The 18,267-nt window shown below is 49.8% G+C and overlaps 1 protein-coding gene across 3 annotated transcripts in view; it reads left to right on the forward strand.

Moving 5' to 3' along the window:
* Positions 1-18,267, forward strand: part of Msp300 (Muscle-specific protein 300 kDa) — a 96,853-nt gene that overhangs the window by 42,398 nt on the left and 36,188 nt on the right. For all 3 annotated transcript variants that reach the window (XM_076364806.1, XM_076364804.1, XM_076364805.1), the window contains exons 19-32: positions 622-774; positions 1,186-3,433; positions 3,517-4,828; positions 5,102-5,465; positions 5,590-6,198; positions 6,555-7,340; positions 7,516-8,676; positions 8,816-9,595; positions 9,952-10,602; positions 10,751-11,352; positions 11,444-12,086; positions 12,494-12,832; positions 12,915-13,220; positions 13,566-13,717. In XM_076364806.1, coding sequence (XP_076220921.1) covers positions 622-774; positions 1,186-3,433; positions 3,517-4,828; positions 5,102-5,465; positions 5,590-6,198; positions 6,555-7,340; positions 7,516-8,676; positions 8,816-9,595; positions 9,952-10,602; positions 10,751-11,352; positions 11,444-12,086; positions 12,494-12,832; positions 12,915-13,220; positions 13,566-13,717 — 10,106 coding nt within the window. The remainder of the gene's footprint in view (positions 1-621; positions 775-1,185; positions 3,434-3,516; positions 4,829-5,101; positions 5,466-5,589; positions 6,199-6,554; positions 7,341-7,515; positions 8,677-8,815; positions 9,596-9,951; positions 10,603-10,750; positions 11,353-11,443; positions 12,087-12,493; positions 12,833-12,914; positions 13,221-13,565; positions 13,718-18,267) is intronic.

Raw genomic sequence — 18,267 nt, forward strand, 5'->3', positions numbered from 1 at the left:
GCGTGTGAACGCTTTTCTACAGATCTCTCGTTACTGTGCCCCTTCTCTTCTTCTTTCTCTTCTTCCTCTTCTTCTTCTTCTCTTTCTTCTTCTTTTTCTTCTTCTATTTCTCTCTCTCTCTCTCTGTCTCTCTGTCTACGAATCATTTCTATGCGTTCTCTCTTCCAACTTTCTCTTCTTCCATTTTTTTTGTAACTATGTACTTCACGTTTTTTGCTCGACAATGATTTTTGTGGTTTTTCGTTTTTGAACACTGTACACGATGAACACGCGACACTCCACGAGATTATAACACCCGCGTAACACCCGAAGAAAAGACAGAAAACAGTAAAGACGATGTTCATATGTTGTGTTCGATCATTGTTACCACGGTGCATGCGATCGTGTAATTTTGAGCTCGCTTGATCGAAGAAGTGTGTTCCTGAGAGCCAGTCGCGGTGCGATGTCACGCGACGAGGTTCGCGACGATTCTCGATGAAGCATCGTGCTCCCGTCGTTTTAAAGTACTTTGCATATACGTACCAGTCGTTTTTGAGAGCATCATCTTGCACCACTTGAGTCATGGTCAGACAATCGCGAAAGGAGGCGTTCCGAGTGTTAAGGATTCGCTTTGTCCTGTAGATGTTGATCGTGAATCTGCGCCAGAACGAAGCGGAATTCGATAGGATGAGCGACGAGTCCTCCGAATTGATGCAGATCAGCGGCGAGACCAGGTTCTCGGCGAGCGTCCAGCAGATCACTTCGCGTTTCCAGTCTATCCAAGCTACCGCCAAGGTACAGTATCATATTCCATGTTGAATTTAGACATTCCTCAAAGGGGTTCCGTTTATCAATGAAAATTCTGAAAGATTATTTATCAAATTTAATCACTTGAACTCGGATAGTTCGCAGGCGCCGATGATGGCCTGCAGAAACATGCCCAGTGTTGACAGGATTAGTATTTAAGATGATTGTAAGACCTCTTCAGGATAGCGTAGTATCGCGCAAAATAGATGAAATACAGTTTAGTTTAATTCTAGTCATAGTCCACTGAAATAAAAATACAAACCTGCTCGTTCTCGCCAAGACCTTCCAGTCCCAGAAATTCAATGAAACCAGTACTATCGTAAACGATACCCAACTGATAATTTATTCCATTCCGTATACCGAATAAATGTCTAATTCGCAATGCACCCAACATCACAGGAACTAGTGAAGAAATGCGAGCAAGCAGTGGGCGACCACGCGGCCTATCTAGAACGCTACAAGCAATGCTCCGAATGGCTGGCGAACGCAAGAACAGCCTACCAGTCCATCAAAGAAGACTTGAGCGGCACTCGCCAGGAACTGACCTCCAACGTGTCCACTCTGAAGGACCTCCTGTCGCGTCAGTCGGCTGCTACCCTCTTGATAAACAACACAGTGGAGTCCGGAGAGCGTCTGTACCCAACGACCGGCATGGAGGGCAGAGAGATCGTCCGCCAGCAGCTGCTGGACCTCCAGCAAGCCTTCGAGGAACTTTACGACGGCATCTCGTCGACCGAGCGGGAGCTGCAGTCGAAGATCTCGAGGTGGTCAGGATTCGACGAGTCGAACGAGGCGTTCGAGAACTGGCTGAGGACCATCGAGACTCAGCTGAACCCTGAGATCGAACTGAAGACAACGCTGGACGAGAAACGAGCCCAGCTGCAGATCTACCGCACTTTCCTGCACGACGTTCAGTCCCATCAGCAGGATCTGCTCGATCTCCGCGACAAGGCCGATAATCTTCCCGATTCGACGGACAAAGTGCACCAGACCCTGCGGAGACTGAACGAGAGGCACGCGGCGGTGCTGAAACGCGCTGCAGCGTTCGTCGAGAGATACGAAGGGATCGTCAGCGACCATCAGCAGTACAGCAAGGCTGTCCTGGACACTCACGAGTGGCTGGACGCGACTCACAACGCCGTCATGCTGTGGGGCGACACCGAGATCGAAAGAGTGTCGCTCCATTCGAACCTGGATCGTTTGAAGAACCTTCTGCAAAGTCTGCCGGAGGACAAGCCCAGGGTTCAACAAATCAGGAGCCTGGGCGAGAAGGTGATACCTGGCACCTTGGAGTCGGGGCAGATCAACATTCGCTCTCAGATCGATTCGTCCCAGCAGGAATGGGAGAGCCTGGTCACCGCTGTCACGTCGACTATAGAGAGCCTGGAGAACAAGCTTCAACAGTGGAACGAGTTCGAGACGTCTAAAGAGAGGTGTCTGGCTTGGATGCGGGAGACCGACACCAAGCTCCACGCGGTGGACCTGAAAGCGACTCTCCAAGAGAAGAAGGATCAGTTCGAGCTGCTGAGAACTCTTCAGGGCCAGGTCAGAGCGAAAGAACTGGAAATCGATGCGGTCACCGAGAAGGCTCAGCAGCTGCACAAGAACCTGACCTCCAGGACGACTCAGATGTCCGAGCTGAGCATCAAGTATCAGCAGATCTCCAACAAGGTGAAGGATCGCAATTCTCGTTGGCATCAGTACGTGACGACGCACCAGGAATTCGACAATCAAGTGGCAGAGTGCACGAGATGGTTGGACGACATCAGACAGAAGCTGGCGTACTGCTCCGACCTCGGGGCGTCCTCTCAGAAAGACCTGGAGAACAAGATGGTGATCGTGCAACAGCTGTTGCTTTACAAGGAGGACGGATTTGGTATCGTTCAGGACATCGTGGAGCTAGCCCAGGCTGTCCTGGCTAACACCGCGCCAACAGGGCACAAAGCCATCAACGACGCAGTTGGAAAGCTTCAGGAACAATGGAGCGCGTTAGCGTCGAAGATGCTGGAGACGAAGACCAACTTGGACGACTCTATCAACAAATGGGCTGGACTCCTAGAGCAGATCCAGTCTATGAACAAGACGGTGGACTACATGCAGTCCGCTCTGAACGACTTCTTGCCCTTCCAGACCACCATGTCTGAGAAGAGGTGTCAACTGGAACGTATAAAGGCCCTCGAAGAGAAGGTTCGTTGCGAGAACATCGAAGTGGACAGCTTGAAGATCAAGGTGGCCGAGATGATAGCCAGTGGACCTCAAGGTTTAGCTGCCTCCGAGGCTCAAAGTATCCTGAGCAGGTTCGACGCGTTGTTCGAGAAGATCAAATCGCTGCTCGCCGAGAGGGAGGAACAGTACAAGGATCACAGACTGTACAAGGAAGCTCACGACGATATCATCAACTGGCTGAGCAGAGCTCGCGAGAAGATCCCGTCTATGAAGCAAAGGCCTCTCAGCGATAAACTGGCGATAGAGAATGCTGTGGCTCCCTTGGAGAGCTTGCTGAACAAGAAGGCTCAAGGTGAACTGTTGGTGGAACATCTCCAGCACACTGGGAAGGTCGTCTGTGCCAGCACCAGTCCTCAGGGGCAGGAAATCATCAAGAACGAAGTGAAGGCTCTGACGCAGAGCTTCGAGGAGCTGTTCAGAGGTAAGTAATCGCCACGAGTACACACTCGCGCATAGCGGTTATTCGGATAATTTAGAAACTACGAACGAAATTCAATTTCCCAGAAATCAAGCAACAGAAGGACCAACTGGAGCAGACCGTCACCCAATGGCGCGACTACAAGGACGAGTACGAGCGTCTCAGCGACTGGTTACAGCAGTTCGACATCTTGATCAAGGCGCAGAAGAATTCCCTGCTGCCGAACGTCGCCGAGAAGGAGAAGCAGGTGCAAGAGGTCAAGGAGATCCTGGAGAACCTCCTGAAAGGTCAGGAACAGATCGACAGGTTCAACAAGACGGCGTCGAGCCTTCTGTCCTCTCACCTGGACACCTACATAAACAACCAACTGCGTCACCTGAACTCGAGATACCAGGTGCAAGTGAACTTAGCCAAGGACGTGTTGAACAAAGTGGAGACTAACTTGGCCCAGCACAAAGAGTACGAGGCTAACCTGGCGAAAACGCGCGCGTGGATCGAGAACGCGAAGCAGATCATCAGAAAGGGCACGGAAGCGGCTTCCACCAGCAGCAGGGAGGAGCTGCAGAACCGGCTGGACAATATTCAGGAGCTGCTCAGGAAGCGGGAGGAGGGTCAGAACCTGGTGCACCTGACGGTGAACTGCGGCGAGAAGGTGATGAGGAACACCAGGTCGGACGGCCGCGAGGAGATCAACGCGCAGCTGAAGGAGATCCAGAACGACTGGGAGAGGCTCGTCAAGAAGATCTCGACGACGAAAGTGCACCTGGAGACCAGTCTGCTGCAATGGGCCGATTACAGCTCCTCCTATTTGCAGCTGCAACAATGGATCAACGATCGCGAGGCCAAGTTGCAGCAAGTCTGCGAGCAGAAGGTGTCCAAGGCCAGGAAAGGCTTAGCCGGTCTCAGCTCGTTGGCCATTGGCGAACGAAAAGCCAACTTGCGGCAAACGAACAGCATCGTCCAAGACATCGTCGCCTTCGAGCCGATGATACAGTCGGTCACGACCAAGGCCGAGGACCTACGGCAAGCCACGCCGGCTACCGAGATCTCGATTAAGTACGAGACACTCAGCAAACAGGCACAGGAGTTGTACGCTAAGCAGAAGGAGACTGTCGAGCTGCATCAAGCCTTCATCGACAGCGGCAACGAGTTCATCCAGTGGATCAGGGCGGCCAAGGAGAGGCTAGGCAAGTGTTCGGAGCCTACCGGCGATAAGGAGTCGCTGGCCAACAAGATTACGCAGCTGAAGGTGCTGCAGAGTGAGCTACCGGACGGTCAGAAGAAGCTCGAGCATGCTTTGGAGCAGGGCAACGCCGCTTGTCAGATCGCGAACGAGGAGGACAAGGAGATTATCGAGGAGGAAGTGGCGTTGTTGCAGGAAGAGTACGACAGCTATGTGTAAGTATGGTTGAACACGCGTTTCTTTAATTTATCGATAGTTTGTTTGGTACTTCTAGTGTCGATCACGAAATTTAATCTTCAATAAAAACCACGAGCATGTGTTTATTAAGATTTTAATTGTCATTTCTCAAAGAAGTCCGTGTACCCTTTTGCTAACTACAAAGGAAGAAACCAGAAATGGCTGATTTCGAGCCATCCGGTAGTTCTAGCGTGAAGCGCGAGTGTGATTATCGCATTAACGTTTCACTGGCACGATTGTTTGAATCACAGGGACTCGCTGAACAACACTAAGAGCTTGCTAGAGATAGGAATAGTGAAGTGGACCGAGTACGAGGATCAATTCTCCGAGGCTACCGAGTGGCTCACGCAGACCGAGCAGCTGGTGCAATCGTTTAATAAGCTTCAAGACAGCCTGGAAGAGAAGAAGAATGTTCTTGAGCAATTCCAGATTCACCTGCAGACATTGTTCGACTGGCAGAAGGAGCTCGATCGTTTGAACATGAAGGCTCAGATGTTGCTGGAGACTTGCGCCGACACCAGAATCTCTAACGCCATTACCCAGCTGACAACGAAGTACAACGCTTTGCTGTCTCTGGCGAAGGAGATCATGAGACGACTGGAACTTCATTATCAGGCACGATTAATCTTCAATTTATCGCGTTCTCCGTTCGATATCGATCTCATTACAACCCCTTCTGCTATTAATATTCAACAGAAATATAAATCGTAATAATCTCATGGTAATTTCCCTTCTTCAGGAACATCAACAACACAACACTCTTTACCAAGAATGCCAGGACTGGATCGAGAGGACTCGAGACAAGCTTGGCGAGTGCAAGGAAATCCCTAGCACTCTCGCCGAGGTGAACAACAAGCTGCACACTTGCAAGGCGATCAGACAAACCTTGGAACAGGGTCAGAACAAGCTGAGGTACGCTCTCGAGTTGAAGGAGAAAGTGATCATGAACACGGAGCAAAACGGCGCGGCGAAGATCCAAGAGGACACCGAGAATCTGAAGACGGAGTTTGAAAGGTTGCTGGTTAACGTGGAGGACATCAGACAGAAATTGTCCGCGAGGGCAAGCGCTCTGGAGGAGTTGAACAAAATTCACAGGCTCACCACCGACTGGATAGAGGAGATCGAAGGGAAGATTCAACCCGGTGAAATGTACAAGAACGATCTCAGCGAGAAACGAGCCGTCCTGGAGAAGTATAAGACTGTTCAGAGGGACATCCAAGGTCACGGGGAGACTGTCGACCGGTTGAAAGCTCGGCTCGCCGAGGACTCCAGCATCCCTGTGGGTCCATACCAGTCTACTATCGCTAAATACAACGAATTGAACAAGCTGATCTCTGAGAAGATACGAGTAAGTGGTTTCTCAATCTAGTTTCCATTATGCTCTAACGATATGCGAAGATTAACACTATAGTTGACTCGATTAAATGATGATTATTTGCAAACATTTCTATGTTACACACAATACTACCTGATACGGTGACATTCGGCTAGGTCACAATTCAATAATAATAATGCAATTCGATCGAATGATCTAGTATTATACTTTTTTCATTTTCTGTATTTTGCTCTATGAAATCGCGCAGCATCCAACGTGTCAATGATGTATTCTACCCGAGCCATTTAATTAGCTGCTTAACGAATTAAAGACATATTTAGCAAAGGCAGCGTCGCGGGTGGTTTCATTCGCAATAATTCAATTTCCAGAACCTAGAAGAGCAGGTGAACGATCACGAGAAGTTCCAGCAGGCTCTGAACGAGGCGTCGGACTGGGTCCGTCACACGAAGCTAGAGCTACAGCAGCACTGCGACACCCATGGTGAAAAGGATCGAATCATCGAGAGGGAGAGCAAGGTCAACCAAATCGTCGCCTCCCTGCCTCGAGGAGAGGCTCTGATCTCGAAGGTGATCCAGCTGAGCGACGGCGTGATCGCCAGCACAGGCCCGGAGGGCCAGGAAACCATCAAGCAGGACGTGAAGCAGCTGCAAGCCAACTGGAAGTCCCTGCAAGCGCAGTGCCACGAGTCCCAGAAGACATTGTCCAACTGCATCTCCAGCTGGTCGCAGTTCACTGCTGCTCTGGACAGCATGAAGAGATGGATAGATCATTTCCAGAAGAAGGTCAACGACGAACAGTCGAAGGAGAACAAGACGCCCGAGGATCTGGTCCGGTGCAAGAGTCTCGTGGAAGAGGCTGTCCAGCAGAAACCAGTCCTCGAAGACTTGAACGACAAGTGCGAAGCTTTGCTGGAGATGAGCGCTTGCAGCTGGGCTCGCGACAAGACCGTGCAGCTGCAGTCCGCTTACACCTCGTTGCTGACCGACATGCAGGGACTGGTGTCGAGGGTGGAGAAGAACCTGTCGGACCACACGGAGTTCCTGAAGGCGAAGAAGGAGATGGAGGATTGGCTGCGCATCGCTAAAGGCTCGGTGCAGGATTGCATGGGCGTTGGTGACGCCGAGTGGGCGAAAGATAAACTCGAGACCATTAAGGTAGCTGCTTCATTTTCATCATGATGTCCTGTAAACAATAGATATTTCATATTTTCCTGTTATATAAGAATCATTTATATTATAGAAGTAGCAAACATTTCATATTTTAAGTAAAGTATCTTTAGCTTCACTCCTATATTCTACCAACCCGTTACCTCTCTATTTTGTCGCACAGATCGTCGCTACGCGGATCACCGAGGGCCAACACCTCCTTTCAACCCTACAAACCGCCTTCACCAAAGCGATAGACACCGCAGTCCCAGAACAACAAGAGCAACTGAGATCAGACATGGCAGGACTGCGTTCCAGCTGGGAGCAGCTGAGCATAGACCTGAACACGGTCCAGGCGCAACTGAAATCCCTGTTGACTCGATGGGACGACCACGCCGAGGCTCACGAGAAGCTCAAGTCCTGGCTGGAGGAGACCCAGAAGAGCATCAAAGACCTGCCGGACACCAAGGGAGAATTCGGCGACATGAAGACGATGCTGGAGAGGTACAAGCACATCCAGGAGGAAGTCCGAGGCAAGAAGACCGAGCTGGACCACCTGATGGAGGAGGCTAAAGAGCTGTCGAAGCTCGCGAAGAAGAACACGCCTCTGGACCAGACGAAAGCGCTGCTGAAGCAGTGGCGTAGCTTGAGCGACCGCGTGGACGAGAGGAAGAAGATGATCGAGAACGAGATGCAGGAGTACAACGCGTACCACGCGGCTCTCCAGGAGACGGAGAAGTGGCTGCTGCAGATCTCCTTCCAGCTGATGGCCCACAACTCCCTCTACATCACCAACAAGGAGCAAACCGTGTCGCAGATCAAGCAACACGAGACTCTTCTCGGGGAGATCGAGAACTACACCAGCGTACTGGACGACCTGAAGGTGAAAGGCAACGGCCAGATCGGTCGCTACGTAGCGGTGAACCCGGAGATCAAGAACGTGATCGAGACTCAGCTGCAGAACGTCCAGGAGAGCTACAATTCCCTGTTGAACACTGCCCTGCAGATCAAGAAGCGGTTGGCCGAGTCGCTGGTGAAATTCCAGGAGTACGAGAACACCCTGGAGAGCGTCATGAGGAACTTGAACCAGTACGAGCTGGAGATCGCGCAGGAGACGGAGGCTCCGATGGACACTCTGGAACAGGCGAAGGAGAGGTTCGAGAACGCCAGAGCGTTGCACAACAAGCTGCAGAGCGAGAAGACGAGGCTGGCTTTGGCCGTCGAAGCCTGCGAAGCTGCGGTGGCTTGCGTGTCCAGGCCTGGCAGTCCTTTGGACGCTCCGCCCGTGCAGATCCCGGCGAGAGAGGTCGAGGTTAGGACCAAGCTGGAGGAACTCATCGATCAGGTAAGAATTCGTTGAACGCTGCTCGATGTAGATTTAGATAGATTACACGAATCACGGGAACCTTTTTAGATTCGATTCAGATAGGTTAGGAGCATTCGGATGTTTTCAATGATTTCACATAAGAATTCCACTCGAACAGGCTCAAGGACACTTGATGAACGTCACGAAGTCCCTGAACGAACTGGAGGAGCAGACCAGGCAGAAGAACGCTCTACGAGCCTGGATCAATCAGCAACGAGCTCTCTGCGCCGAATGGAAGTCCAGGCCGGCGAAGCTGCGATCCGAGGCGGCACACGCCGAGCTCCAAGCGATGAACGACCTGCTGGGGAACGTCGGTGAACGTCGAACTCACGCGATGACCGAGCTCTCGCTGAACGAAGACGATCAAGACATCGAGGAGAACCTGAACAAGCTGGAGACGGAGCTGACGGACGCCATCGCCGGGAAACAGGCAGCCCAAGAGCTGATACAGAAGTATCGATCGCAAGTGCAAAACATTCAGTCCTGGCTGGATGCTCTGTCGAAGAAGGTCGACGTGATCGAGAAGGGCAACGGCCAGACGATCGCCCAGAAGATCTCGAACGTGAAGGAGATCACTGGCGAGTTCGAGTCCCAGGGACCCGGCAGGCTCAACGAGGTGAAAAGCCTCAGCGAGCAGGTGATGGACTCTGTGAGCAACCTGGACTCCCAGCAGATAGAGGAGCAGATCAAATCGGTGGAGAGACGGTACGCTGACATCGCTAAGAAGCTTCAGAGGAAGGCGCAGGTCTTGGACATGACCGCGCAAGGCATAGAGTCGACCAAGCAGGAAATAGATGAGAACAGGGACTGGATACAGCTGAAGAAGCAGCAGGCCACTCTGTCGGAGCCGGTCGGCTACGACAGCAAGCTGGCGGAGGAGAAGCTGCTCGCTTTGAAGGTACATACTGCGTTTTCTGCTGAACCCTCTAACTCGACAGCTTCCGACGATCAATTTTCATTCGAATTATTTACCTTCTTTATAATTCGTTTGAATTATTTATTTATATAGGATGCGACTGCGGTTCGCTATTTCGGTGACGGTCTCCTCAATTATAATATTCTCTTCACTCCAATAAATCTTCTAAAGAAAATATAAAAATGAAACTGAAACGAGTCATTAAGTTCCTAAATATAACGTCGTTTATAATTTCTAGTAACAATACCTATAGAATCAGTTTCATTTTCATTCTATGAAATATATTGATTTATTTAAAATTGACATTGAAAATGAAAAATTCGAATCGAATGTTCCAGGCGATGTTGAAGGAAGCCGAGGGCAAGCAGATGGTGATCGACACGCTAGAGAAGCGGGTGGGCAACATGCAGAACGAGCTGGAAGCCAACGAACAGCAGCAACTGGAGAACGAGACGAAGGCTCTGCGAGGAGAGCAAGCAGAGCTCTGCAACATCTTGACAGAAGGGATCTCCAGCGCCACGGCCGCAGCCGACGCTCGCCGCAAGTTCGAGGCGGACCTGGAGCGGGCCAAAGCTTGGATCAAGTCGAAGAGCAACAACTTGAAGAAACTCAGCGGCTACCTGCCGCTGAAAGCCTCGAAGGTCGAGCAGGACATCGAGCAGCACGGAGAACTGGAGGCCGACATCGATTCCTTCAGCGAGAAGGATCTGAACGATATCTTGAAGCAAGGGAACAACTTGCTGAAGGAGTGCAGCGAAGAGGATCGGGCTAAGCTGGAAGCTATCTTGGAGGAGTTGAGCAAGGACTACGATGACTTGAAGAACGAAGCGCAGGAGAAGCAGGCGGCGCTGGCGGATTTGCTTCAGGGACGGAAAGCGTTCGAGAGCGAGATCGACAAGTGTCAGAGGTGGATCAACGAAGCTGAGGTTGCCACTTCTTCGGACCTGAGGACGTCTAGCATCGATATTCTGCGAGAGCAGCTGGCTAAGGTAATACTCTCGGTATCTTTGGTTAGTTCTGCTTCTTCGATTTTGTTTCTTATGTAACTAGAATCTATCGTTTACCCGTTACTAGTGTTACTTCTTCGAATTTCACTTGGAATGAACAGATTTCTTGAATCCTCTGTCCCCTTTCTAGTACGATCGCCTAAGGAAGGAAGCGAAGGATTACTCGGACGACATCGAGAAGATCCTGCAGCAAGGGAAGTCGATCCTGCCCACGGTCAGCGACGCGGATAAGCTGGAACTCTCCGAGCAGCTGCAGAACATGAAGGAAGCCCACGGCAGAGTAGCTGGGATCATCAACGAACGAGCCCAGGCTCTCCAGAAGAACATCAACGAGGCCGAGGAGTCGTTGGCTCGCGTCGCCGACGCTGTGCAGTACATGACAGACGTCCAGAAGGAGCTTCACGAGCTGAACAAGCCTATCGGTTCCCGAGTCGAAGACGTGGAAGCCATGCTGAACGCTTACGAGAGGATCCTGAACGATCTCAAGGACAACAAGGCGAAACTCTGCGACCTGGGATCGGTGAACGTGGCGGACCTCCACGGTGTGCTCACTCAACAGGACGATCTGATAAAGGCCATCGAGTCTCAGATAGCGAAACTTCGGCAACTGCTGCTGCTAAGACAGCAGTTCATCGCTTTGATCACCGAGATCACCACCTTCATCGCCAAGTACACGGAAATCGTTCGGGACATCGAGAACTCTGGCCAGCCTATCGAGGAGAAGATCAAAAGGTGTGTTTTTCTCAGTCTTTTAAATCTATATTTCTCGATTTTCCAGTTGTTTCTAGGATAAAATTATACTTCTCTATGTTTCTTTCTACAGGTACGACGATGCGATTCTGAAGATCCAAGAATGCGAAGCTACTCTGGCCAGCGCGACCGACAAAGGTCAGCAGATCGCAGCCGAAGGATCGTCGGTGGACAGGAACAACATAACGGAACAACTGCAATCGTTGAAGCAGCAGTTGCAGGGCCTGAGGAGAGCGGTGGAGACGCAGAGAGAGCAGCACGAGTTGGCCGCCGCGGAGCACAAGCGACTGGCGAAAGAGCTGGCCGAGATTCTTCATTGGTTGGAGGACAAAGAGAAGGAAGTGAAGTCGAGGCCTCTTTTGCAGAGAGACCCCAGCAGCGTGGAAGGGGAATTGAAGAAGCATAACGAGCTTTGCGAGGCCGTCAACGAGCATTTGGACAGGATCAAGAATCTGAAGAATTCTATACCCTACGAAGAAGGCATGCCTGGATCGCTGAAGGAGATGCTCAGCGAAGCTGTGTCGCTGCTGTCGTCTCTTCCCAGGGAAATGGAGGAACGCGGTAATTACCTGGAGAGTAATATGAAGATGCGACAGGAATACGCCGCGCTCACCGAGAAACTTCAGGGCTGGGTCCGAGAGGCGGAGATTCGGCTGGAGAGTGGCAAGGACGGACTCGACTTTGAGAATATTCTTAGCGATCTGGAAGAGCACAAGGTTTGTAGATCATTGGATGGTGGAACTTTGAAACGATAGATGGGATAATAGGTGGAAGTTTCGAGTAATAGATGGAACAATAGGTAGAACTTTGGAATAATAGATGGAATAACGTGTAGAACTTTAAACTAATGGATAATAAGTAGAACTTCATGGGACTAATTGACCTATAAATCATTTTGGAATGATAGATAAGATAATAGGTGGAACTTTCGAATAACAGATGGAACAACAATCAGAACTTTCGAATAATAGATAGAATAACAAGTAGAACTTTAAACTAATAGATAATAATCAGAGCTTCAGCTTTGAAATTCAAGTGTTCAAACTGCTTCAACGTTTCCACATCTTCCCAAACCCTCAGAGTCTAATCAAGCTGATAAACAACTGTTCAATCTTTCCTTCAGATTTACTTCAGCAGTGAACCATCTATCCGCGAGTTAGTGTCTCAGCAGATCCAACAAGCGGCTGACAAGATCTGGCCGTCGTTGACCAACTCCGAGCAAGAAGAGCTGTCCGCCGAGCAACAGCAACACACTCAATTGCTAAAGAACACTCTAAACACCGCGAAGTCGCAACGCGCTAGACTGGAACAGGGCGCTGAGACCTGGAGAGACTACACGCAAACGTTGGAACGTGTACGAGCTGTTATCTTGAGGACCAGGTTCACCGATGAACCCGTCACTACGCTGGCTGGCTTGCAGTTCAACATTCAGAAGATCACGCATGCTCTAAACGACATACAGGTAAGCCGATAATCCTGATGAATTTTACCGTGAAATAAATTCAAATTAACTTAATTAAATCGGATGAATTTCATCTGTACAGAATCAGCAGTTCGAACTGGATCTCCTAAACGAACGGGGTCGAGAGGTCCTCGAGTTGGCGGACGCGAGCAACAAGAAAACGATAGAGTCCCAACTCTCGGAGGTCGGCGCCGAGTGGAAAGAACTGATTTCCGGTCTGGAAGGTCGCAGGGACGCACTGGAAGCTCTCGCGAAACACTGGGAGGAGCTGGAAGCGCAATGGTCGCTGATCGAGTCGAAACTCAACGCCACCGAAGAGAAGAGCAAGCTCGTGGACACGATAATCCGCTCGAAGCAGCATCTGCAAGACACCATGAAAGTTCTACGTGTGAGTATTCCGAATGATCGTACGAATTCTTCAAAGTTCACCTATAAACATTCATAAGAATGTCGTCTGCTCGAGTTCAATTCGAACGTTTACATTCGAACGAAAGAGTAAACCGATTTTTATCTGAATTTCGATCGAAAATGAATTTCCGAAGAAACTACCGGAGACTGAACCGTCTTCGGATTAATTAATTTCTTCGGTGATTTGCATTATTCCGAAATGCGGTGAGCTTTTAGAAAGATAGGAACACGCGAGTTACGAAAAGTCTGAGGAGACACGGATAAATGAATTTCTATGAAAGTGGAAAGAGTTCACGGATTTCATCGAGTGTCTTTACTGTTACAGGAATTAGTGGCAGAATCGGAGAAGCTGAAACCAATGATGGAAGAAGTGAGAGACCTGGCAGGACCTGTTCTCGCGTACCTCGCAGTCTTCACCGAAGCTCCGGCGCGCGTTCTGGAGAAGAAACTCGACAAATTGCAGGGTTCCGTCGAAGCGTGAGTGGGAAATGCATTTTTCTACGTTTTGTTGATGCGAACGCACCGCCAACGACGCGACAGACACCCGACAGGTGTCACAGTTACCTGAAACTCGCTATCTTTATCGTGCACAAACCTTCTTTATTTCAACGGAGACTTTCTAGTCGTCTACAAGCTGCCTGTTTCTTTGATTTCAGTATTAATAGATTATTTTAGTAAACGATCACTTTGCATTCCAAGTATTCCAGCTTCGTATAAAGATGATTATGCGTCAGTCGCACGGCATACATTCCAATTTATTTTCGTTCGTGAATTTTGTTGCGAACAGTCGGCGAAGTATACCGATTCGTTTGACAGCCTATTTTCGTTACGTTCGATTATTACACCGGTTCAATTATAATTCCATGAAATCTGATTATTGCCGTCCGTAGAAGTTTGAGACTCGCAGTATTCCAGCTCGAATCTCGCGGAACTCCGTCGAGCAACGAATCATCATGCGGTGCGCTGTGTGCGATTTTCCACGCATGTGCATGTACGTGTTTCCGCTTCCGCATATTACCATCCCTCCCGAAGGGAGAGGTAATCGTCCGCTTCTCCCCGTCACCCTCTTACACATTCTGTTCCAGGTTCTCGTCGCATCGGACATAATCGATAATCATTACAATTTCTTACCGTGCCCCATTCTTTTCAGGATGCGTTCTGTTTGATCGTTACTTTCAGGCACGATCGCCCGCAGACCGCGAGTTGTTCCACGAACTCGCGGGACTCGAACGAAACTAGCTTCTCCACGCCGACGCATTCCACGATATCGAAAACAGCCAAGGAAACTTCGTTAATTTCCGACGGACGATTCGCGCGCGTGCTAAGCGGACGCTCGAAAAAGGCGAAGAACGCAAGCGACGGCGTTTATCAAGGGGAATCTACAATTAAAATCGAATTCCTCCCCGCAAACGAGATTCCGCCGAGCTTCACTGGTTCTATAAAGACGCGACTCGTTGGTTGACGCGAGAAATGCATAAAATTTCCAGTCGAATCGTCGCAGGCGGCGAAGAGCCGCTCGATCGGACGCGTCGTTTTGAAAGTTCAGTCATCTTACGCCCGCTGTTCCCTTTTTGTTCGTTCAGCCGGACGTTCGTATCGTTGGCCAATCAACTGGCGAGGATCCTCGTCCCGTTCGGACGCGAGGCGATCGTTGAAATTCGTTTAACCGTTGCGAAACGCGCGAGAAGGGGCCGAGGAACCGGGGAAGGAAAGGACAAGCGCGAGGTTTCGCGACAGGAGTAGATTCCTTATGGGTTACGACATGTATCGATTTAGCATGCGTTGCGTGGCGTATTACGGCTCCATCATACCCAAATTAGTCCCGTGACGTAATTCAGACCTTGTAAATAGTTGTGCACCATGCGCCGCGACACGCCGCGGCGGAATATTCATAATCGGAGTGAAATTTGAATAATCCGAGTTCGCGAGCGAGCGCACGCCCTTTGATTCGACGCCGCGTCGCGCGACAAGCTTCCCAGCTGTGTTTCGACGACGAACACACCTGGCATCCGCAACATTATTGCGATTTAGAATAATCTCGTTACGCGGCGGTGCGACTCCGTTCGAACAACGGAATTAGACCGCATTCAAGTACGAACTGCACAGAAATAGTTAGGCCTATAAATCGTCTGTCTTGATCCGGTGACTATGAGCTCAGAATACGCTGTAAATTTCCGCGAAACAGTGGGACAAGTAGCGATTTATTTTCTGCATCTCGACCGTTGGAATTGTTAACCCTTTACGCTCTATAAGCTCCATTAGAATTTATAGCATTAGAATTTATATTAAATATCTTAATAAACGAACCTCGAAGAAACTAAGGCCATTGCATTCGTTATGCGCGAATCTTGTCCTTGGAAGAAGAGAATCCAAGAAATGTTATAGAGCGATAAGGGTTAATATCGTTTCAATCGGAAAAATCATTATTCTCTCGATAAGGATCATGGGAAGTTGAAAGTAAAGTAGGAAACCGATGAAATATTCGTTGCTCGCGGTAGCGGTGATTTTATTAGATATAAATAATCTAAGTGTATCAACAATGTTGCACAACGCGAGGAATCCTTCGACCGAAGGAAAGATCATGCACCGATTCTGCTCGAATGAATCAACCTCTAATCATTCGGATCTCGCGATCCACGCGTGGCTCACGTTTCCGCGAGCTGTTTGTAAACAAGCGACGCGTATTGCACAACGTGCGTGCGTCTCGAATTATTTATAATCCCAGAGGGTCATTAATCGAACGACATTAGATAATCGAGTGTTCGCTGCATCCCCATCGATTCAATAATCGCGCGATAATTTCAACCGACCCGCTCAACGGTTCACCGTTACGATTACCGTCCGATGCTTAACAATGGTGATTACTGCGAAACCAATGATTATCCTCGGATTGCGCACGGTTATGCAATTATAAAGTTCCCTTCGTTCGTTCCAAACGAACTTTAACATTCCCATTACAAAGTATATACGCCAGATTCGAAGATATCACGATAATTTCAACGTTCACACGCTGATCTTCCATCAGAGACTGAAATAACCTATCGCGAAACTATCAGGAACAGTCGGTCGTATTATCGTCTCTCTCGGGGAATGAAAAATATCTCAATAACTTCGGACGAATCCTCGCGATGAATGAATATATGAATGACTAACCACTATTATTAGACTCTGAATATCTTCTATAACCGCGCTCCGTTCATTAATTCACAAAAGCAGGTAGCAATTGTACGGTCGTCCGTAAGATAAAGGATCGTTAACCGAACACGGTCCGCGAGCCGTGAAATTCGTAAGAATCGAGATTCGAGTTCGGCTGAAAATTCAAATCGAAATTCAACCGAAACGGCCGTTCGAATCGTTGCCCTGCGCTTTGCGCGTCGATTACAAGCCCGGAATCGAACTAATAAAACAATCAATTACCATCCAGCCACGGTCCCACCGTCGAAGGACGCGAGCACGCCCACGGAACCATCCCCCGGAGCTATTCGGGGGTGCATTTCACCCCCGTTCCCGACGGCGGGCCACGAATCGCCGGTTCCGTGGGGTGTCGATCGAATTCGCCACTAAATATAGATTTGACGAAGAAAAGTGAGAGAAGCGCGGAGTTCGGCGGGCGCCGGGCACGTTGGCCCGCTTCTCAATTCCATGGCGTAATACACGTCCCGACACGACCCAGGCACAGTCACCACTCGGAACGCGGCGCGGCGCGGCGCGGCGTGGCGCACTGGAAATAAAGTATGACGACGAGCCGCGGCCGGCCCCGACGTCACTTTATCGCGAGAATAATCCGTGGAACGACCTTTAAGCCGAGCTGGCTGGCTAAACGCGCGCCGCGAGAGGAACAGTCGTGATAACACCTTGCGCTGCGCACCGTCATCCGAGGAGAACGGAAGTGACCAGTGAACTGCTCTCGAGAAACTTTCGATACGTTTTCACCGACGGACTCGTTCGCGACTTCGGTTTCCACGTTCGTTCCGCGTGCTCTCGAGAATCGTTTCTGTTATTCGTCTCTTCGATTGTGCCGATTCTTTCGATACGGAGCAAGGATTAAACCAAGTGCGTGTCCGCCGGATTGTGCGATTGGGCCGGAAACTTCGGGGCAACGTCGTGATCCATCCCGCGGCATGTCGATTGCCGATACTAGTACGTAACGATCGAATTGTTTACCGGCCTCTCCGGCTGTTTTTCCGTCTTTTCGCGCTATCCCTCCGCTCGTTTTATCCTGTTTATCGTGTTAGCCGGATTGCGGACTGTTATTGGCTTAAATATTATGACCGACCGGAGCTGGCCTCTGTCTCCCTCTCGCCTCTATCACTGATCGATACCGGAACGTCTTTCGGTGCACGTGTGCTCTGTCGGCGCAGCGTGCTCGTGTGTAACGCGCCGTTTGGAACAAGTTGCTGCGGATCGAGGCCGAATTCGTGCTGCGTCCCGTTTCCCTTTTTCGCCGCGGTCCAAACGGAATTTCCAATTTCTTTCGGACAATCGCGAACGGGCCGACACTTGACAACCGTAATTACCGCGGAACCAATGATTATCGTCGGATTGCGCAGGGTTATGCGATTGTAGAGTTACCTTCGCTCGTTTCGAACGAACTTTGACATTCCCATTACGAAGTGTCTGTATCGGTTCAAAAGGTACCACGATCATTTCAACGTTCGCACGCTGATCTTCCATCGGAGACTAAAATAACCCATCACGAAACTGTCGGAAACGGTCGAACGGTCACAGAATTTCGAATTTCTTTGAGAATCTCAACTGGTGATCCTCTTTGACCTCTTGCAGTGCAAACGAAGTCGGAGATTTGGCAGAGCCTCGCGACAGGATTTTACTTTTTAATTATTTTACGCCGTGTAGACTGATTTTGATTATTGATCATTTTGCGTAGAGTGGTACGGTTCGACGTAACGTGGTATGTGTATGGAATGTCGAGAAGAGTCTCGGGTTTTCGAATGTAGAAAATGTTGTGCTACTGCAGGGTGGTATCGCGTTTACAAATTCAAATGAATATTCGGTTTGCGGATATTTTA

The sequence above is a fragment of the Nomia melanderi genome, chromosome 2, assembly GCF_051020985.1.
Source record: "Nomia melanderi isolate GNS246 chromosome 2, iyNomMela1, whole genome shotgun sequence".
Taxonomy (NCBI): domain Eukaryota; kingdom Metazoa; phylum Arthropoda; class Insecta; order Hymenoptera; family Halictidae; genus Nomia; species Nomia melanderi.